At 47.4% G+C, this 23,048-nt stretch overlaps 1 protein-coding gene across 1 annotated transcript in view; it reads right to left on the reverse strand.

Annotated features, from left to right (window-relative positions):
• LOC122397883 (Down syndrome cell adhesion molecule-like protein Dscam2) overlaps nt 1–23,048 on the reverse strand; it is a 62,992-nt gene that overhangs the window by 17,604 nt on the left and 22,340 nt on the right. Inside the window, exons 3-4 of the mRNA XM_043397347.1 lie at nt 4,428–4,748; nt 2,638–2,799 (exon numbers count right to left, since the gene is read on the reverse strand). Of these exons, the coding sequence (XP_043253282.1) occupies nt 2,638–2,799; nt 4,428–4,748 (483 nt within the window). The remainder of the gene's footprint in view (nt 1–2,637; nt 2,800–4,427; nt 4,749–23,048) is intronic.

Genomic DNA, 23,048 nt, shown 5'->3' on the forward strand with positions numbered 1-23,048 from the left:
CAACAACTTAGTCAGCCGTTTGTTGGTCTACGCGTTCACAGAATCATGGAGGGGTATACGATCAGAGAAGAAAATTGTCGATTTCACGGTATAAATTATACCTACGAACGAATAGAAAATCGACCACCGATAATCGAGTATCGAATGTAGCGAGCATAAATGCCGCAACTATTGGAACTTTTCCAGGAACTTGGTGTTAGGGCGCAACCGAACGCCGGAACACCGGAAAACTTTAACGAAAAGTGAATGAAAATATTCGATAAAATTGTTCACCTCGCAATTAGGCTGGATTCGGAAGTAAAAATTTATGTGTAAAACACGATTAACTATTTATCCGGTCAACAAGTCAAGGATCTTGAACGCCGAGGAATCTCCGTCCGTCGATCGAGGGGAAATTTAATTTCATTTTAAACGGATTGATTTGATTTTCACGCTAATAAGCGTAATGGAGTATCGAAGGGGAAAGGGCGAAGGGCGAAGGGCGAAGGGCGAAGGGCGAAGGGCGAAGGGCTCGCGACATGCAACGCATTCGTAAGAGCGGTAGGGAAAATGACAGACGTCTATTTGGCTGATGGGGCAGGATTTAACCAGCGTTCGGCCACGCGAATATTTGTGCACGTACACGCGGAATAATATGCTCGAATAAGCCGCGGTGTACAGACCGGCAGAATAGGAGCCCGGCTGCGCCATGGTACCGAGTGCTCTTTACCCGAAAAGGGACGCCATAGACAGAGAGGGCAGGCCAACCGATTACGCGGGATTTAATCTCGCTGCAAGACTTGGCGGATCGCGTACCCTGGTTCGGGACGTGCCGACGCTCTCGCGGAATGAAAATACGGATGAATGGAGATAGCGGATTTCCGGTTGGGTCAAATGAAACATTTTTTAATACCCATTAACGAGCTGAAATGCCATTTAGCCGGTGTAATAATTCTGAAAGCACCGGTTTCAAGAAAGGTACACGCTCCTACGAAGTCGGGTGTGTGCGTGCGTGCGTGCGTGCGTGCGTGCGTGCGTGCGTGCGTGCGTGCGTGCGTGCGTGCGTGTGTGTGCGTGTTTCTTTTTTTTCTGTTTTTTTTCGTTTTCTTTTTTTTTAGCCTGGGACGCGAAATCGAGAGTACAATAGCAGGCGAGCGAATAGCGCGCGGTGCGCTTTTTCCCGCTCGAGCATTTAATCCTGCCGGAAATAAATACTAGGCAAACGCGTATTGTTTCGATATTAGAGAACCATAGAGTGTTCGCGTTAACGTACCACCGGAACATATCGAGATCCTGACAAACCGTTGGATAATACGATTCTCCATCTTTCTTTTCTCCGTGTTCTATCAGTGTGTTGTCACGGGCGAAACAACAAAACCGGTTGCGTTCCAATTGTTGCGCTAACATAATAGCGACGCAAATTCTGTCTAATTCACGATTTCGTCCGTCTGAAACAAGACTGTGAAAATGTATGCGAGCGCGCGCGTGTGACTTTCCAGCGTCAATTACATTTGTGTATACGTTCGCCCGCCGTTAATTAAATTAGTTGGTAGGGTTGCCATTTCTAATTGAACCTCGGTGCTCGGATGAAATGAGTACTACACGGAATTTCGCGCTGTTGATCGTGCACGCGTTACTTTAGAAAATTGTCGGAATTATTTTCACGCGAACGAAACGATTACATGGCGCCTGAATATGTTGACGTGTTCATTTTACAACTTACGTGTACGGTCCGTTGTACAAATTCCCATACACCCGTCCAACGTACCCCCAAAATATTATCCGGCAAATTGTCGTAAAATGATATTTATACCGAGGATTGAATGAAATATCACGACCAACCGTCGCTGCGCAGAAAAGTCGACGTTTCAAGTCCCGATGGTTCTCGAAGGAAAATTCAATCTTGCGGTTGAGGAGGAAACGGAGAGAGAGAGAGAGAGAGAGAGAGAGAGAGAGAGAGAGAGACAAGAGCGCAGCCTGGCGCGGATTTGAACGGAAAACGTATCGCTCGGAAAAGTTTTAGTCGCGCATAGATCAGACCGTGCGTCAGAAAGTTGCCGTTTATTCGGTACAATACGAAATTTCGAAAGGGAACGAAGGGGTTCGGTCAACAAATAACTCGGATCAAGTTTTTCCATGAGGATTCGTTCCTCCTACACGATAAGACGAACGATTATCGAGCCCGCGTCGATAGAAAATATGTTGGGAAAGTTTCGGGGAAGAAAAAATTGTTCATGTCGCGTTCGATCAGCGTCCGTTTCGTAACAATGTTTTTCCAAGTTTCCTTCTTTCCTTTCCAAGCTCTGGTTTTTCCTTTGTGCGCACTAGCGCACGATTAATGCGGGACACGGGACGCGCAATCGCGATAATGCATATACATACATACCTACACGGATACTTGTTTCGTCCCCCTGAAACTTGAATTAATTCGGATATTGACCGGGCCGACGCAGATGCCGTTTCCATGTATCCCGCGCATCGCCACCGATACAGAAACGAGCCAGCAATTTGTCAGGCTTCTTTTCGTTTTATCAATGTGGCATTTTCACGAGTCTGTCGACGCGACGAAACGAAACGCGCGACACAGAAAAAACGGTTCCGCGATCGCGTGTACCGAGACACGAGATCGACAACTGTACTTGTTGCAATTTCACTCACCGCTCTTCGGCGTAGGAAAGATGTTGAAGGCGGAATCCTGAACCCAGGATGTGACCGCCACATATTCCTTAACGTACGTTGGTATTTCGCACCTGAGCACACCGGTATTTCCTGCCAGGACATAAGCGTCTCGCACTTGGACCTCGTACTTCTGACGCACCACTGGAAACAAAGTTACTATCGGTTTATCGAGAAAGAAAACGTCCTCGCAAAATGACGAATGAAAAGCTGTGACGCCGGCCGGCCGTTGTACGATAGAAGAAGAGAACGCTCGAGAAATGAACATTTTCGCGTAACATATAAACCAACGACTTGACAATTTTCGTTATCAGATATTATAGGCGGTGTAGAAACGAACAATCGTAAAAGGAGTCGCGCCTCTCTAACGCGTCACTATGAATTTCCAAACAGAATTGATCGCCGCCTACCCCGTTAACCCCCACAACTGCTATCCAGACATTTTCTATCGGAAGCTCGTTATTCCGGCGGCGAGCAACGCGGATTTGAAAATCATCTGGAAACCGTAGTTTCGGCAATTATCGGTCACCTCTCGCGGTTCCGGTGCAACTCGCAGAGCCGCTAAACGCGATGATAACCGATCGTTGGCAGGACTCGGAGATCGCGAGATCTTGTTCGCTCGGAAAGCGAAAAAGGTCGTTTGTCGGAAGTTTGGTCAGCAACGGGGGATGGGGGGTATTGCGTTTCCCGCGATCCTCTTCTCTTGTAGTACGTACATATGTACGTACATACATACGTTAAACGCGAACGAGTAGGAACGTTTACGCTCGTCCGTATGAAAATGTAGGTGAAAGCACTTGGCAGCGCGCGAGAGACCGCGAATCTTGATCTTGGCAGTGAGTGCCGCTTGTTGTTAGCTATAAGCGAGTGCAAGTTTTAAGGCCATACATCTGGCGAGGTAGCGCCGCGCCGAGGCGGAGAACCTGGCGGGATGGCGATAAATGTAGTTGGCTCGAGTCGCGAACGTTTTTCCACGCTTTTCTCTCTCCCTCTGTCGTCGTGGTTTAGAACATCGTAACAGGGAGAAACGGCCGATTTGTACGCGGCGGGGCAGTACCTAAGTATTCGACACTGATGACGCTCTGGAACGGGCTAACGCTGCTGCGACCACGCTAACTTCACTCTCCTCTAAATATTATACATACAGTAAGCGCGTTACAACCGCGTCGCTTTCAATTCTCTAATTACGAGTAACGACAATACGCCGCGGAATCTATGTATATGCGGAGAAAATTGCATTCGTTGAGAAATACTAGAAAAATACAAGGTTCGCGATCCACGTGAGGGCAATATTGGTAATACTTGTCTTTGCCTCGATAATTCCTGCATACTTCTACAATCTACTTTCTATGCTTTGTCTATTTAGACGTAAAACGTAAAACGTAAAACGTAAAACGTAAAACGTTTTCGCAGTATCCTCTTACCGCGTTGCAATGTTTCTTCTCCTATAGATACGCAGGTTGGCACAAAGCTTGACCCGACGACATCGACGAGTTACGTTAGGTTAGTATAGGTGCGTGCATCTGTAACGCAAGGACAAGTTTGTGCCGGCCTGTGTACGCATCGTTCGCGTACCACTCTCTTACAATAAAGCTACTTTTAAGTAAAATAAAATAAATGTTTGATTTGGTAACCGATGTGTTCGATATGCCATATTATACATGTATTATACTATAGAGAGGATAAAGAGTTGTAGATTTGTCGGGGGGAGGGCTGGCGGTGGAAAGATTGAAGATTCGATCGGTCGGAAGAGGTAAAATAAAGGTACTCACCGGCCTTTACCGTAATTTCACGGCCCAACACTCTGCCGACACTGTTCGAGGCTTGACATCTGTAGAGCGCCGAGTGGACGTCGTGTCGGTAGCTCTCCGCTCCGAACGGCAATAAGTACATCGAGCCATTTACCAGGATCTCACGGATGTGCGGTATAGGGAGTACCGGTGACCCGTCTCCCATAAGCCAATCGATCCTTGGCGAGGGACTACCTTGGGCCGAACAATGGATCATTGTCCCGGTCTCGTTCGAGAATTCGACCGACGAGCGTGGCTCCGAGATCAACACCGGACCCTGACTATCCAGCACCACTCCCCTCCCTGAAACATTATCAATCGCATACCGTGTTACGTTATCGGTTTTACACATTCTATTACCAAGCGTAGCTTTCTTCAAGGTATCGTTAAATTTTATAGAAAATTTTATTTACAACGGATTGCTGGTCCGTTGCTGAGGAAACTAAACTAAATATACCGGGCAAATAATTGCTTGGTCGCCTCTTGATTTGCCGCCCGCATTCCAACATTTACGGCTCCTCGTTTTCTTACCAGCAGCCATCTCTCTCTCTCTGTTTTCTATCCCTAGCCTCTTCGGCTTTAGTCCTGGTCTTTGTCGGCGAAATTTCGCGAGCGATTTTTTCCACCGATCGACCCTGGAGGCAGAGATGGCTGGAGATGCGACGCGACGGATGACAGCGTGAGCGAGAGCGGTGCGGCCGGAGGGCAAAGAGGGATCGAGGACGCGCATGGGGAAACAAGACGACGCGACGACAGAAAGGTAGCAAGGGACGGGTTCCATTATGTATGAACGGTGCTTTGATAACCTGAGAAACCGATACGCGTGAATCCGGAAGATCGGAAGATCTGTACCGTGACAGAAACCTGTATCGCGTGCAGTGAACTTGCATGCCCGCAGGTGCCGGAAACACGTTTATATCCGGCCGTTTCTTGCGTTATACCAGCACGGATGCACCTGCGCTACTAGTTTCCCGACCGCGAACTCGTCATCTACGCTACACTTTTACGCCTCGCATACCATGTTTGTCGTAAGATAAGATACCTATCGCACGCGTAACATCGTGCATAATGTCTAACTGGCAAACAACACGATCGTGTAAAGTTTTATTAATCAGAAGGAAATTGGCGATCATTGTTGGTAAAAGTTGTTCGCGGCCGGTTTCAATTTCACCCGTGAAAGGAAACACCGGTGCGAAGCACAATTAAACAGAAATACTTACCGCTTCGCACACCTCGTTACGAATGATATTTTTCTCTGCATGTTTGTATAAAGGAGGTTCGATAGTTACTCGAGGGTATTGTTTTTCCGCGAGCTCTCGATAATTACGTAACAGCCACAAGTTGGATGCAATTGTACCTACGTGTTGTTTCCGATATTGCGTAACCGGCGGATAACTACCTACGTTGCCAGACATTTACACGCTGACATGGTACACACCCGTTGTCTCTCGTCTCTTTCCGTCAACGCGATCCAACTACAATTTACAAACGTGTATTTGTCTTGGATTAACGGTGGCTTTGTCTTATCGCGCAATCCCTTGCCTTGTACGAATCTGGATCAGATTTTCTTTCTCGGCTGTCTTTTCGACTGCATTTTTCCAACGATCCGTCGAGCCAAACAATCGAATCTTGATCGAATAGGATATCGAACCAGCTTGATGGACGCGTACTCGTCCAAAACCAGAAACGTTTCTTTAATTTGTGCGTGTTGGCTGAAATTCGCATTTACATCCGAAGCTGTTCCCTTTGTCGTTACGTGTGTCGTAATGCGTGCATTTCCGTAAAAAAATTCCGTAAAATGGTCGCGACGAGTGTTGACGTCGACCAGACCATTTTACCGAAACACGAGAAACATCGGTAATCCGATTGTGTGGAAGAAAAATCGTTGGATCCGATGCCAGTAGATAGCAACACTCGTCCGTGCGTGACGGTTACGCGGCTCGATTCCTCCATTTCTACAATCACGATACACATCTGTCCCAGTCGAGAATTATGCAACCATTGCTATTTATCTCGTGTTCGTAGGTAGGTACACTCGGCACCCCGGCCTCTTTTCCCTCGTTTGAACGCGCGCATCGTAGCGCAGCGCGTATCGAGTTGTTGGTGCGCGCGCGACTGTCCCATAATACACGCTCTACGCGCAACTACATATACAATGTACATACATGTATGTACGAGATACGTGCATCGTTCAGCCGGGAGCATCGAGTATGTAAACGCTGCGTCGCGTTGCAGGGAACAGCCCTGTATTCTCGCCTCGTACCTCGCGCACTTGATTAATTACAGAGCACCGTTACGGTGCTGAGCACCGCGGTATCATCGTATCATCGTCCGCCCTGGCGCGCGAAACGTCGACGCGTCATGGACCTACGACCCGGATCGACTATCAACAGTCGCGACCGTATTCTCGCGGTTTTCTTATCGAAACGATCGATCCTGCATCGACGCGCGACAACAGGAATTTCGATTTCGATTTCGTTCGATCTTTTCTTCTTCGATTCTCCGTCGATTAGACCAAGCTCGCGTTCGAGTAAAAATGTTGTTGCCGACTCGATCAGGCTTGGAATTATGTAGCTCGAATTGCAGGAAATGGAGTGCGTGAACGTTCGATCGAGGGGCGGGCCGAGAATATCGTTGGATTAACTCGAGGAACTCGAGACCGGTCGCAGCGACTGGTTGGTCGATCGGTTTTAACGCACGATCGCGATCGCTGGGAGTTCCTTTCGTTGATTCGACTCGGTTTAAACAACGGTTCGATGTCGGTTCGCCAAGATCGATAGCACCGACCACGATTATCCTCGCGTTCCGCTCGGCTAATCCGACTTAAGCGCCTACATAAATACGAATACATTTCCCATACTCGAATCCCAAAGTTAGCTGCAATGCAGCACTACTGCGATACCGCCGTGCTGTGCTACGGTGCGCCGGGCTGGCCGACGCCATGCCGCTCTGGATTTCGCTAGCACGCGCACACTGTTGGGATCGTTTGATCGAGATCATGGTTAATTTCTCCGTTGGTTCTGGCGCACAATGCCGTACCAATCATGGCCGTGGCTGCGCTGCACAGCGCACTCCGATTGCTCTCTCCATTGAAACACGTATTACGCACACAGGTCGCGCGCGCGCGCGCGCTTTAAAAGAAACGTGCACCAACCGATCGCGTGGTTACCTGCGATCGATAGAGCCGCGCTAACTCGAGACTGATCGAGACTCGAACGTAACCAACCAGTCTTGTATTTTTCCTTTTTACTTTAAAGCAAGGAAGTTAATGATAAAGGCAGTTGCTTCGACACGACTTTCGCGTCTTTCGATTATCTCTCTGTACCGTGCGTGCGTGCGTGCGTGTAAGCGCGCTGATCTTACCGGTTCGCTTTAAATACCAGCGATCCTCTGCCCGATCTTGGAACAGATACGTAGACACATTGATCGAGGTTGTAGGAAAAAAAAAAAGATGGAAAATGAACAGCATCGACGACGGTGAAATTAGTTGGCTGCGTCGCGAAACGTCTTATATTTCCCTCTCTCTCCCCCCCTTCCCCTTTCTTCCTTAACGATTCAATTGGCCTTTTCCTTTTTCAGATCAGTCTCTACCCATCGCTCCTTCGACCTGCCCCCCTGTTTCGTTCGCTCTCGTTCTCTCTGCTAGACGCGGATGAATATATTTCCCTCGGCAGCAGCGTCTTCATCCGACCGAATGGAAGAATCTAGCGAGACGGGAGCAATATCGGCGGAAATCGAATCGCAGAATGGAGAAAATGACTGTGAGTGCTTCCCTACCCTATCCTGAAGAGGGGGACGAGGCGAGAAAATCAGAGGAAAGGTGAATGGCGGAGGAAGAGACGAAATACGGGAAAAGACGGAAAGACTGTGAGAGAGCGAGCGAGCGAGAGACGAGTGGTGGGAGTAGAGAAAGGAGGAATGCATTCCTGGGCGAGTTAATCCCTGGAGTCTGGAATGGCTGACAATTCCATGGATCCGTGCCTTCTGCCTTCCGCCATGCTATCCATGTTCGTGTGCGTTCTCGTACGTGCACGGGTTTGCGATCACCGGGCCTATGTGGAAACCCCATGGTCTCCGTATTATCGCGTGAAATCGATTCGTCGTCGATTCCTAATATCACGAGACTCAAGGTAAATGGATCGTAATATGGGAAGGAAGTCAGGCATCTTAAACGCGCCCGCCCTTAACGCCTCCTCCCACCCCCCCCCCTAGCATCTCGGAGCACGGAGCTCGGAGCACGGAGCTCGGAGCTCGGTCTGCTGACCCGATCGTTATCGTAAGCAGCTTACAACGAACTTGGCGAATCGTCAGTTATCTTTGTTGCATTCTTATTCGTCTTGCCGTCTCTTCGAATTGCCGTTTATCTTTTATTCGTTTTACTGGGGAAATTCGTTAAAAGGAATTTATTTCGAATATAAAAAAGTTACTTTTTAAATAATCTTTAAGAAAATTATTTCTCGGACATGTTAAATCAACGTGACTTGTTCGGTTTGAATATCAAGCATCGAAGAGTTATTTCACGATCGATGGTCATCGTAGAATCGGAAGAACGTAACTTGTACGAAGCACAAGGATGAATTTTCAACGCTACCCAAAGTTCTCTCGAGCGTTTACGTTTCGAGAGGGCGACTCTTTTTCAACGGGCATCGACAGGCGCAATCAGCAATTTCGAGCGGCTCCATCAATCCGGCAATCGATCGATCCAATCTTTTTCCTTCGAAATCGAATGAACCGATTGGTGTCTAAACTCTCGAGCACGAATTGGGAAAGTTTCGTCCTTGGACGAGTTTGATGGCCGCTGATAACTCGTTAATTGCCACCGTGAAGAGGATGCGCGCATCGTTCGAAGAGAATCCGCCTACCATCGCCAACTATCATCGATGCATCGATAACACCGGTAACTTGAACCAGGATCGATTCCCGCGACGACGCTCGAGGAACGAAATGCAGCCTGATTTATGTTTACAATTTTACGAATCAAACTATTACAATATTATTAGGAGTGTTGTTCGAAATGTGTCTTAAATAGGATGTTACATCGAAAAGATCCACCCACGTTGGAAACCACGTGGATTCGACTAAAAAAGGATCCGCGTTCGATAAAGAGTATCCATGTATGTATACGTAGATTATCGTGGGAACGGTTTTCCGTCCCAGGACAAGAACAAGTTAAGAAAAGCCAATTGGTGGGGCAGAAAATAAAGCGAAAAGTGCAATTAGCAGAGCTACCGTATAATTGAAACAGCGAACGAGAAACGAGTTCGGAGAAAGGTAATACGGTAATACGGTTCAGCCCTACTTACGATTCTCAGTTCCAAAGGAAAGAACATCTCGAGGAGCAAGAAAAAAAAGTACCTACAGCGGTCGTGCTCCGGCGAAGAAAGCGTTTGACGACATCGCGAGGTCGGTCCTTCGTAAACTGCTTAGCAGCAGATAGCGGCTTCCGAGTTCCTTCCCTCGCTGCACGACTTGGCTCCACGACTAACTTTCTTAATCCCCTTCTTAGCGAAGTTAATCTCCGCGATTAATGCCTTGCTAGCCCTCTGTTCAACGAATTTCTCTTTTCGGATTTCCGTTCAACGTCGCTTACAATTACTATTTTTCTATTTACAATACGTAGATAAATGTGCTGCGCGTGCTCGTAATTGCCGGTGAGCAACGTCAACGCGTGTACGCTACATACCAGTTTGGTGGGAAATTAACGAAGAAGAGAGATTTTTCGAAGATGTCTTGCGCGGATTCGGCACAGCAGCGTAAAGGCAACTTTATCTATTAGCTTATCGCTACGAACACCGGTATCCGTAAGTACTCGAACGATACGCTGAATTAACATAATACCATCGGTGTCGTCGTTACGAGCCAGTAGAACTCTTCGGGATACTCGAATGCTCCGATACAATAGAATATCGATCGGGGCGAGAAGCTAGTCTGCTCGGAGGTGCAGACGACGAAACGTCCGAGCCCTTGACGTATTAAAGGGAGAAAGGCGAAACTCGCAGAGGGGAGGAGACCAGAAAACAATAACTGCCGAGGCAAGGGTTACACGATCTGAAAATAATTCCCTGCTCGGTATATGTATAGGGAGAAAATGAAATCATGGTTGGGAAGGCACGCCGCGCGGAAAAGTTGCGCCGAGTGAAAAAAAAGAAAAAGAAAGGGAACGTTCGTTGTTTCAACGAAGAAACGAAACGGTATGCGCGCGACAAATAATTGGTGGGCTGTGTTTTCGTCGTGCACCAATTTTTTATTCCCTTTTCTCCGTTCACCGACGAAACAACCGTTGCACGGGGCTCTATTAACAATCGCTTGTTCACCACGCAAACTTAAACTTGGCATTTAACGTTCCGTGGGGCGCGTTCGCGAGTGACAAATTACGCGCGTAGACGCGTGAAAATTTGTTCGTTTAAAATCCGATGCTGTTAACCGAGCACGGAGATAATTCAGCGGGGCTTAGGTTCGACGCGACGCGACGCGACGCGACTCGACGCTCGTTGAACACCGCGAGCGGCAAGATTTTCGTTTCATTTTGGTTTCGAGGGTACGGTGCACCTGCACTCTCCGCGTTTCGACAGTTTACCGTCATTCCGTTTTACCTTTCATTTTGCATTTTAATCGTAAGTTGCGTCGCAACGTAAATCGTAAATTATTTTCAATTGTAAGATTAAGTATGGTCCGCGTACAAATTACGGCCGTCGCGTCGCCGTAAATACAGTCTGGCTCGTAGATATTGTTCATTATACGCTATCCATCGTTAATTACTTGGAATACAATTAAAGGGGAAACCGGGGTGGCCGTTGAACGGAAAGTGGGAGAGAGCGCGCGTTCCGGCTTGAATTGTTTCGTTGCCCCTTTGGCCGCGCTTTTTCCCGCTTTTTCCCGCTTTCTCCCGCTTTCTCCCCCTTTCTCCCCCTTTCTCCCGCTTTCTCCCGCTTTCTCCCGCTTTTTCCTGCTTTTCTCCCCCGCTTTTCTATCGCGTCGCTTAATCCTGCGCGAATGTAGCGACGGCCAAGACGTCTATTGATGGCAATTTAACTCGAAACTCTATTCGCGGAGCACATACGGTTCGTTTACTGCGCACATTTAAAAGTTCCCCGAGAGACGAAACTTTCTGTTCTCTCTATTCTTACAATTATTCCCACTTGCCGTTTCTCAGATTAATTGCTGAGCATTTTTAATTGCTAAACCTATTTGAAAGCTCGCCTCGTGCGTCAAAGTACATATGTATACATCTAGGTATATATAGGTATCTATACATATAGGTCGACAAAAGGAACATCGACCAAGATGATCGGCCAAAATATTCACGCTTTATTCTCCTATCGGGCAACGGTTCGTTTTAAATCGTTCAATTCATTAGCTAGGTTTCTCTATATCCGAGAACAGTAGGTATTTCGCAATTTAATAACCAGTTATAATATTTTTTATTTTCTCGAACGAAACCACGTGGCACTGTTTCTCTCTTTGCCCCGACGGATAAATCGCGAGGGAATCGATGATACGCGTCGCGTGAATTTTATTTCGAAACTTGCGCGACCATTTTCGCGGTGAGGAAACTTTGAGGGTGAAAAAAGAAGAAGAAAGTTTTATCCGTTTCGACGTTCCAAGTACATAGCACGATAGGTTCCAAGGGCGCAAAAAGTACAACCAACCCGAGGAATAAACGGAAAGTTCGTTGCTCTGTCGGCCACGAACAAAGTACCTACGTATTTTATCGTGACTTGTCGGTTGCGCGAACGCTGCATTCGATAATAGCGGTGCGGTTCGATGCAATTGGACTACGCGGAACAGATATTTTCGTAATTCGGACCAAGTTGCGATATACCGAAACAGAGCAACTGCTGCTGCTGCTGCTGCTGCTGCTGCTGCTACTGCTGCTGCTACTGCTGCTGCTACTGCTGCTGCTACTGAATTTCTCAATAAAGTATACGTCCTCATTGCTTTTTGCAGAATAAGTACTTTTTAAACCAACGACGCGACTATCGATTAATTTAATACGTTCTGCTGACACTGTCCAATAAGTACCATTTAAAATTTATTCAAGTGCAAGTAACGACATTGCAACTATCATCTTTGGAATATATTTTTAGCTTTGTTTCGACATAGGCGAAACCCCTGTGGTCGCGACGAACGCCGAGAGATTCGTATCTTTGGAAACTCGGGCAACCCGTAATCTGGCAGCTACGTTGAAATTTAAACCTCGCCAACGAATGCAGAGACGAATCACCGACAATGTCTCTGCGAATGGAAAATGTCACGTGCTGGTGGATGTTACGTGTTTTCGAGACGTATAAATTTTCTTTGATAAGAAGATGGAGCTTTTTTCATATTTAACTTGGCGATGCCCGTTATGTCCGAACGTATTGATGAGTGGGGACGTTCGTTGGAAATTTAATCGGTATTCAATTTCCCTTTGGATCTGAATGGTAATCGTAAAATGAAATTGGCGTCGGTAGAGGTTGCGAATCGCAAGGCAGTAGGTAGGAAGATAGATATGGTATAAACGAAACATCGTAACGCAACATGGCGCGGAGGAGCGCTGGCGGCCATGTGACCGGACAGTTTGGAAATTTAGGGCAAACTACGAGATAGATACATATATCGTGTCGATGTTGGTTGCGCGCAGCGTCATCGGCTCGGCGGATCGATCGTAATTAAATCGATGCGATCCGAAGCGCTACCCCCATGCCCCCTCCAGCTACATCTCCAGCTCCCATGGACTTAACTGTAAATCTAGGAACGGGTTCGATCGAAGCCACCATCAGGATGCATTATGGAGCCAGGGAGGACATGCACGCAGATAGGTGGTGGACGCGGCGGAGAACGGGGTTATCTCGCGCCTATTTGCACGATAGTCCTGTTTCCGATTAATCAGCTCCCCTGGAATTAACGCAGTCCCCGGAGTCTGCGTCGCAGCATCTCGCACGTATGCATTCCCATCGCATATTCGCCTCTCGTTTCCTCCTCCTTTCTCCATTCCACTCGCGTTTCCTCTCTCCTCTCTAGCCCCCCGGTTCGCCATCCCTTTCATTTGCATACGCCGTACACTTTTCCCGCTCGTTCGCTCCCTATCAATTATATTTCATTCTTTCTCGCTCGTTTCGTTTCTGCTACTTTCTCTCCCCTATCCACTACTTCATTTATCCCCGTACCTGCTCTTTCACCGTTTCCGTTTTGTTCCGTTCCGTTCCGTTCCGTTCCCATTCCGTTCTCATTCCGTTCCGTTCTGTTCCGTTCCGTTCCATTCCGTCCCATCGGTTCTTTTGTCGTCTCTCTTTCTATCTCATCGATCTCTACGCCCCTCTCCAGACTCGACTCTCCTCTGCTCCCTAACACCCGCCGGTGCCGGTGCTTCGTCCCGCACCGCCACTCCCACCCCCCACACCCACCCACCGTCCACCAACCCGGCTTTCGCTCCTCTTTTCCTCAATTTTACGCGGCTGTTGTTCCTTGTCGTACGTTTTGCTTTTTTTTTGTCGAGCGATGCGAGTTAAACGCGTCCAGGGACAACGCGTCGTAGGCAACTTATCGCAGCGAGTATCGACGATCTCGCGTCGAAATCGTTTCAAAGACTCTGCGCTACCAAAGGTATTTCTGCTTCGTCGAGTCAACCTTTTTTAAAAACCAACCATATGCCGCACATGGCCGGGATTTTTTTTATTATCCATCTACCTCCCACGGCCTCGCAATCGTACCGGATCTACCTACGCGTTTCATTCATCCTCTTTTTCAACGATAGCGCTTATCATCACGTTCTACTTTTCAATACTTTTCATCGATCGTCGCTGCTCGTTTAATTACTCTTTAATTATTTTTTTCCCTCGAGTGTCCGTTATAATCGAAGAATCTCTTATCGACGCGTGACTCGTTGTTTAACGAGTTCGAGGAACAGAGTAGTAGTTGACAATATTTTCAAATATTGTCGCGTTGAAAGGATAGGAAAGAAATCGATATCGACGTTTTGGTACACGAGACAAGGTATACGAGTAGACAGCTTACACCTTATGAACCTCCGTGGGCCAAATTTACTGTCATACCGACCTAAAAATTTAAAAGCTATTTTAGCGTCCAATAGACATACCCTCGAAATCCTACGCAGTTTCGAGAACAAAATTCTCATAGGTGGTGGTGAAATTGTTCGGCGAAATTGAAAACTTTCAATTCATACTAAAGAAATTATTTTTTGTTGCAGGGGTGAATTATAATCATTTTTGGTGAATAGACATATGCGCGATTTTATTTCTCTATCCGCTAGCAAAAAGTTTAAACGTGGCGGCGACGATTTCGTTTAACTTTAGAATTTACTAGCTCTCGCGAGACACGGTTAATCGTCGATGCATCGTGGATGTAATTCTATCGTGTCGACATCGTGAGGCACTGCACTGGATTTTTCATTCGCATTGAAAAAAACTCATTTATTTCGGCTCTATACCAGCGAACGTATTTTAAATCGCGTGAAATTCGAATGTCGCGTATCGATCGGTAGGGTGAAGTTGACAAGGCGCTATCCGACACAGTTCTCACTCTGTCAGCGCGTACCGTTTCAAACGTCGACTAATAAAATTCATGAAGCTTGTTACCGTGCGCCCGATGAAATCTGATGCAGCGTAGTACGATCGTTCGAGTAGAAACAGAAACGGCAAGAAGTGGAAAAATGGGAAAACTAAGCGAGAGAATAATTCGCGAAAGAGGATAGAATTTTCATAGATAGAAGAGAAACGAAAGAAAGAAAGAAAGAAAGAAAGAAAGAATAAATAACGTTTAAATTCTACCGAGCGAAGAGAAACGTTGGAAAATGTGAAATAGTTGAGTCGCATAATTATTTTCTTATTATCGAACGGAGGAAACTCGATTCCTAATCGATCGATTTGAAACGTCGTTTCTCGCGCAGATGGGATACCTGGCTACAAACAGTGTCGACGTCCACGGTAAAAAGGGTAACAGCGCTCGCGCGTACTCGTTCTAGTTCCTTTATTTTCTTTTCCCCCTAAAGCCGCTCGAAGCTGTTATCGATTCGAAGGGGGAAAAACTGAACAACGTTACTCGGACCGTTCGTTTAAAACTACATATACGTATTCGACGTACGTATTCCACGTATAAATAGTTGGCGTGTTACCAAGAACACGGAACACCCACGAAACGTGCGTTTTTCGAAGCCGAACGCGCTGCAATTTGTCTTGCATCGTAAATCGAATATACAAAATCATTAAATACGTACGTTAAAGGGTAAAAGAAACAGAAACTGTACTAAAAATCTTATCTTGCTCCAGCTTTTTCTGTTCCTGTAAATAAATAATAAAAAAATATTAGAATCCTCGATGAGACGAATCGCGACGTCGAGCGAAAATAAAATATAGTATGTAGGTGGAACGCGTGGTGAGCTGTCGCGTATAATTAGGGAAATGGCCGAGCGCAAATGCAGTCGAACCGAATGTAGGTTAATTGGTTTTCGCGTGACTATACATATAGATTGTATCGAGAAATATCGGCGCCCTTGTGCTCGCTCGCGTACAGCCGGCTGCGTTTAGCGAAAATTTTTAACGATCAGTTTGAAGCGTACACGGACTCAATTAGTGTCGTTAAATTGATACATTAACGGGATATACATAGATATAGGGTTCAGTGTCGGAAGGTGCGCGTTCGTTCGACTCTCGGTCATCGTGTCGGTCGCGCGGATTAATTGGTTCTCGTAGAGTGGGCCGATATTATACTCTCGCGGCGATTGCACAACTACGTAGATAGGTGCGGGTGTATAAAAAAGAGCCGGAAAGAGGAAGAAATCACGTAAATTCCGAATCAACGTTGCGTGTATACATATACATATATACGTATAGATAGGTGTGTAGGCGCGCGTGCATACGTTTTCGCTTGAAATTGCAAATGGGCAATATATGTATATGTATACATATCGAGCTATGTAAGCTCGTTTATCGAATCTTAAGAAGGAATCTCGGGGGTTAAAAATTTGTCAGAGTCGAAGGCGAGTTTCGCGAGAAAGGGACGCTCGCTGAAGGGGGTTCACGTTCCGCAGCAACAGCGTAATATCGTCGCGGGATTAATCGATTTTTACACCATTTACGCCACCTCTTGGCGTGCATTGCGCCCTTTCACAGGTTGCTTTCGTTCGCGTTCAACCGACCGAACGAAAGCTCCGTAACGCTCCGGGGACGATGTACGGGAAACACGGAGTGCTTCTGGACGTGTGTGTGCGCGTAAAATTCGAATATGCCACGGCCGGAAGGATGGAGATGGAAGTACAGAGAGCACAGCGCGTTCCGTTCCGTTCCGTTCCGTTCCGTTCCGTTCCGTTTCCTGTCTGCCGGAACGAACCCATATTTCCCGGCCAGATCAATGTTAATTCACTTAGCATAAATTGCGGGCGAGAAGGTGAACGACGGTGGTAGCAGCTGCGCCAAGTTTCCTACCACGTTGCAAAATCTAGCTGCACGTCCGCCGCCAGCTAGACGCAGCTTCGTTTTCTTCGAGCAACGGGAACGCGTCGAAGCGTCACCTCCACCCCCGGAGATCTCTCTATTCACGATTAATGCATCGACGGTTTGCCTGTAGCGCGAGCACGCGTACTAAATGAACCGAAAGCTTGATCGAGTCGACTTTGAATTTTAATCTGTATCTTGTATTTCGGCGAGCTGTATTCGAGGTAGGTCTGGAATGGCTTCGAACAGACAGAGCATCGATATTAAAATAAGTGAGTAAGAGCCGCGAGTATTTTTGCATTTCCTGGCCTTTGTAGTTGCACGTGTCAACGATCTTCCGTTTCTCCATTTAAGTTTCCTCCGTGATAACGATATGACAAAAGCCCAGGATGAGGAACGTAAAAGCGACTTACAAAGCATCCTCGTTATACCGTCTAGTTGAACTATTGGACGCGATAGTTAGCCACGAGGCTGTGCCTTTTACGATAGAATACAAAGCTGTTAACGCCACGTTATAGTATACATACATATGTATTTGTGTGTATATCGGAGGATAGCTGACGCGGGAGCGTACCAGCATCGCGAACAACCGGAACGAATCATCGGCTTGTGCACCCCGTTAAAATCCAGTCTTGCACGTACGATTTTCACTCGAAAAGGCGATACTGATGCGATTAAACCGCCAACGAAGGAATACGCTTTTTTATCCCCACAGTATGTCGATTGTTCGTAAAGGTATAGCCTCTAGGTATAGCAGAATTAGCAGCGTAAATTGATTAGTTTTTAATTTGCTCGTTGTTCGTGCGTCGTAAGCGCGTTCAAGTTGGCAAGCATTAAGAATCGAAATTTGCGAATACGGTACCGCGCGTAATTAGTCGCGAGGATCAAACGTTTTGGACATCGTTACGTGTTTCTGATTTAAAGAATCGACGGGAGAACCGATTACATTCGACGTAATTAATTTTAAATCGAGTCCATGTTCGTCGGCATGTTAATAGCGTCTACATTGGTGTGGCCGTCGCTCGGAAATTACCAAATATCGGAAATCCAACGGCGACGATGGTGGCGCGCAATTTGCGCATTTCCGTTCTGCGGCTAACGCGCTGGACGGCAACTCGAATCTGTGCAAAATCACCGAACACACGGCCCACACACACGATTAATATCGCAATAACCATTATTATTTCCACGTAAGAGTAAACTAACGACCATAATGATAATGATAATGATAATGATGATAATAATAATCAGAACGGAGTTAATTAAATCGGTCTTGTAAATCAATAGGAATTTTAAAGGAACGACTATAATAGGTAGTTGGAAGGAAGTGCGTTTGTCTGTTTATGGTTGGTAGGATACTTTAAAACGATCGAAAAACGCGTTGTTCCCTATTGCATTAGATAGGTTGCATTACTTGTTTGGCAGCAGAATGTGTGGGGATCTATTGCAGGTTACTCGGACCGGTTGCATCGACAGGACTCGGCTACAGGGAAACGTTACTTGGATCTTTCGAATGGATTTGCTTCGCGGATTCGTAAGGGGGACGGAGGCGGCGCGTGTCAAGGATAGCAGCGTAGGACGGTCAACGAGAACGCGGGACGAGCAAGAAACGCAACGGAATCGGAAAAAGGATTCGATTCGAGGACCGATTGGTGCTCGACGACAAATAGGATGGAGAGGAACGCGTGCAGGGCTGTGCGACAGCGAGGGTATCGATCGCGGCTTCTTTTGTGCCTTGAGAAACGATCCGAACACGGTGGAAGATAGACGCGAGTAAAACGACGGGAGAGGAAAGAAGAAAGGAACCTTGTACAGGGTGAAGCGCACGAAGGAAAGAGGTAACGAGCGAGCCAGAGGGATAGGAAACGAGAGGCGGGAGAGAGAAGTCGAGCTTTTACGGTGATTACTCGTCGTCGCGGCTGCATCCGCGCGCATTGCATCGGAAATGATTTCGCGCCCAATTAAACCATAGGAAACTCTACCCTCCCTGGGTACTAGAAGGGGGATGGGATGGTGGTAGCAGTCACCCCCTCTGGTGCACTTATACTCTTGACGCACCCTACGGTTCTGCTGGCTCGATCCGCTTCTCTCTGTCCTTCTCCACGACTCCTCTGCACTCTATCCCCCTCCCTCCCACCCACGCAGCTCCTCTTTCCTCTTGTCACTTGTACAGGCTCAGCCAAAGCTTTTCACCGGCTTCGGCTCATAGCCGCGGCGACAGGCGGCGTAAATTAAATTTTTACCCCGGAAAAACTGGCGTTCGTGGTTAGGAGAGCGGGGCGAATGGCCGCGCGAAAACGAAGGCAAAGTGGCGGAGTGCGCGACAGCGACGACGACAGCGGTGGTGAGGCTGATGCCGGAACCATAGCTGGCAAGGGTAGGAGGAATCAGCCGATACCGTGGTATCGTTAAGTGCACGGGTCTCATCGAGTGTTCGTTAACGAGTGTCGAGGCGTGCGTCGCACGGGATCCCGACTTGACGAGTTCCCGAGTTCCCGAGTTCCCGAGTCCCCACCCAGACCTCCTGGAAGACGAGTCGTCCTTCTCCCGATACCTTTTCTCGTTACCGGACGAGACTCGATGCTTTTCACTCAACGACATCGTTTCGTGTAGCCTTTAGTTGCTTACCGAACATTCGCCGAACGGACGGCAAGAGAATAACTAACGCGCCCGCGAAATCAAACAATTCGACCACGCGGAGAAGCGCGATGATATCCTCAGGCACGATGGCGACAACATTTTTTAATATAAATGGGTATCTTGTCCGTGTACGTATTCGAAGAAGAGCAGACATGCGCGTGTATAAAAGCTCAAATGGGGATCCAATTAGTAATTGTAACTTGAAAACAATGTTGAAACGATGCTACTCGAACGAAAGAGACACTCTAAAGCGGTAGAGGGGCACGGGGACAGAATGATCGTGCGTTTCGTTCCTTGTTAGCCAACCGATCGCGACGGACAATGAGAAAACCGATCCAGAGGGCAATCGAAAAGTAACCGAAAAAGGATCGGCAACGAAATACATGGAGCGAAAGGACGATCGAGTCGAGGGCAGAGCAGAGTGGGGTCGGGTTTGGGGTGGGGTTTGGGGTAGGGCAGAGCGAGAGCAACGAGCACAGAAATTGCAGACGTTTGTACTCGAAAATGCAAACTTTTCTCGTTAACGATTAAACCGTTGTTCACAGTGTCGGGTTCGTTGTAGAGCGATACAGAGAAAGACGGGCAGAGAAATCGTGGGTAAAGAAAGAATCGCTGGGTTGAAGAAGGTAGAAAGTATGGGTGCAACGAGGACGACGAGGAGGAGGACGACGACGCAGCAGCATGCCTAAGTGACTCGGCTGGTCTGGCTTGTTAATTATCGACTCGGAGCCAGGGTGTACCAGAAACGGCTGGCGACGGAGTAGGGTGACGTTCCCAACGTAATCACTTTTCCTTTTTCCACCCTCGGAGGAGCCTCTTGTTTCCGACGCGTTTCATCTCATCTACAGAACTTCCTGTGTGCCTGTACAACGTCGGTCGTCGGTCGTCGGTCGTCGGTCGTCGGTCGTCGGTCGTCGGTCGTCGACGTCGACGTCGTTCGTGTCTCCAGACATCTCCAGATACGTCTCTGGGGCGCCGGCAGGCAGGGCCTCGGAGCCGGCCTGCCCGCACGCTCTGACGTACGAATACAATGGCTTTAACTAGTTAACAAGCGCGAAACCGTCGAGGAACACATCGAGGCCTGGGAGTTCAGAGGCGTACGACCATACGCGGAACGTGTCAAAAGTCGAAACTCACGAGGTCGAAGACCTCGCCCTGTGGAGACCACGTTCCTTCGCTCTGTAATTCGCATTTCTTTTAATTCCCTTTTCGAACTCGCCGGAAACATCGATATTTGCCTCGGAAAGATGGCAAACCTTTCGAAAAATATCCGAATACGTCGAGCAACGAAACGAAAGTTTACGTAGAAAATATTTCCCTCGTACATGAATCTATCGATATAAAGATCGATTGAAAGTTGACAAATTTCGTCTAATCCGTTAACAAGACTGTTTCACTTGGCTGCACGGTTAACAAAACTATGTACGTATGTACATATATGTACATTATCGAATTGCCTTGGATGTGCAAAGGATTAGAGGTGAGAAGGGACAAAGTGTCTCTGTAGACACTGAAACGCGTAAAGAATGCGTAAAAGAAACTTGCCACCAGATCCGTTCGAGGATTTGTTCGATGTACATACTGAACATTTTACGGCGAAGCATGTTTAAGCCATCGAGCGTGACGCGTTCAAGTTTGAAAGTAACTTGATAGTTTGCACGATGGGAAACTTTTTACCTCGGACTGGTACACGATCGTAAGCGTCGCGAAGGTTTCTTTCAGAATTGTAGCTAGTGGAAAGCATCGAAACGGTTTCTTTGATTCGGTTCGTTGTTGGCCTGGCGCACGTTGTAAGCTCTCGATTCGTTACCGATAAATTCGCTGCACGCGAACCTACCTTATCCTTTTCTCTGGAATGTGTTCCTTTCGGTCTAATTAATACGGAAGGATGCGGGAAGGTAAAACACACGTTCAAAGGTTTAATTGGAAAGTTTACGGTTCCGGTTCGTAAACTTGAGCGAAACGCATACAAGCGGTACGTGCGTGCATTAACTGTACGCAAACTAATGTGTCTCGTGCGATGTCCATTTACGAGCTCTGGCGTAATTGCTCGTTCCGTCAATTTACAGCGGTGAATCCACCGCGGACATTACGATTTCCCCAGGCAAAGTATACAACCCGGAAACGAAATTGTTGCTGAAACGCGTGAATAAACTGTCGAGTGGCTGCTCGTCCCGTGTTATTAACAAAGTCCGCCAGGGGAGGACGAAGCGCACGAAGCGCAGGAAACTTGGTCAAAACCGACTGGGGTGTAAATTCAGTAAACTATATTTCCGTGAGTTGTTCGTTCCTGCCGGCGCGGCGCGGCGCGGCGCGGCGGCCGGGTAATTGAAAAGCTCCAAAGGGAAAACATTCGGAAAGATATTGCATTGCGTTCACCGTTGAATCCGGGAAGTCGAGTTAACTCGTCGTCTCTATTCCACGACACACATATTTTCGATTATTTTTTACTTTTCCATTTATTCAAGTTAATCGGTAGGACGCAGCGCAACGCTGTTTCTCGACCGCGAGAATAATAGGACGCCAAACGATTTAGTTGGTTCGATCTTGTTCGATTAAAAACGTTCGTCCGCTTCAACTGGCGACATTTTCATGTACGTAATTTCTTTGTCGAATCCAAAACCATGGAATCGTATTAAAATGCCTGTTTGCGTAACTTGTTATTCGGAATTTGCAACCGCGTCGAAATTGCATACCATAAATTACGCGAAACAACGCGTGTTCCGTGCGAGAACGTTCCGAGCGACGTATTAATAACACCGCTCGAATGTAAGTACGCGATTAGTATTATCAATGCGTGGTTCCCGCCTTGCCTATTCAATATTCCGCTTATTGTAGCAGACGTCATAACCGTGACACGCGGTTTAATCGCCTTTGTTGCCGCCTTGAAAGCACAACGCTGTGTGCTCCGATGTGCTTCAATGCCTTCCCAATAATTCCGCGTCGCATCGCGGAGAATGTGGAGAAATTGTACTGTCAGAGCAGCCTCTCGCCGCTCCGCGTCGCGTCGCGTCGCATCGCGTCGCGTCGCGCCGCGCCAAGCGTCTTCGATATTACAAGACGCACGCGTGCAACGCCGGAAAGAGGAAGCGGAAATTGAGCCGGATCGATACCAGTCGCTCGGTTTGCTGAAATTAGCTAACAGCCTGACACGAAACAGTACTTTATACTTCCCTTTATGTAGCATCGTCGTCGATAGAGTGTTTGGCATATAGTACATGTCACGATTTCTCGCAACAACGATATAAACAATATTTGTTCAGTTTTCGACTTGGGTTCTATTATATTTACAGTCGGATCGCAGTTACGCTTTGTCTCGTTAGGTTAAACACCGTACGCAACAATTGACCGTCGCAGAGTATCTTCGAATTGCAACGTGCTCTAATTTAAATGCCTCGAGGTAAAAAGATCAGAAAGTTTACGCGCTGCTCGGCGAATGACAGAATGTTTCAACGAAATTGACATGGCGCGGTGTTACGAATGTAAAATTTCGGACCGTGTATTGCCTCTGTTCGTCTGTTCCCCGTCTGTT

Source organism: Colletes gigas, unplaced genomic scaffold (genome assembly GCF_013123115.1).
Source record: "Colletes gigas isolate AHSC1104 unplaced genomic scaffold, ASM1312311v1 Colletes_gigas_Sc00010, whole genome shotgun sequence".
NCBI lineage: Eukaryota > Metazoa > Arthropoda > Insecta > Hymenoptera > Colletidae > Colletes > Colletes gigas.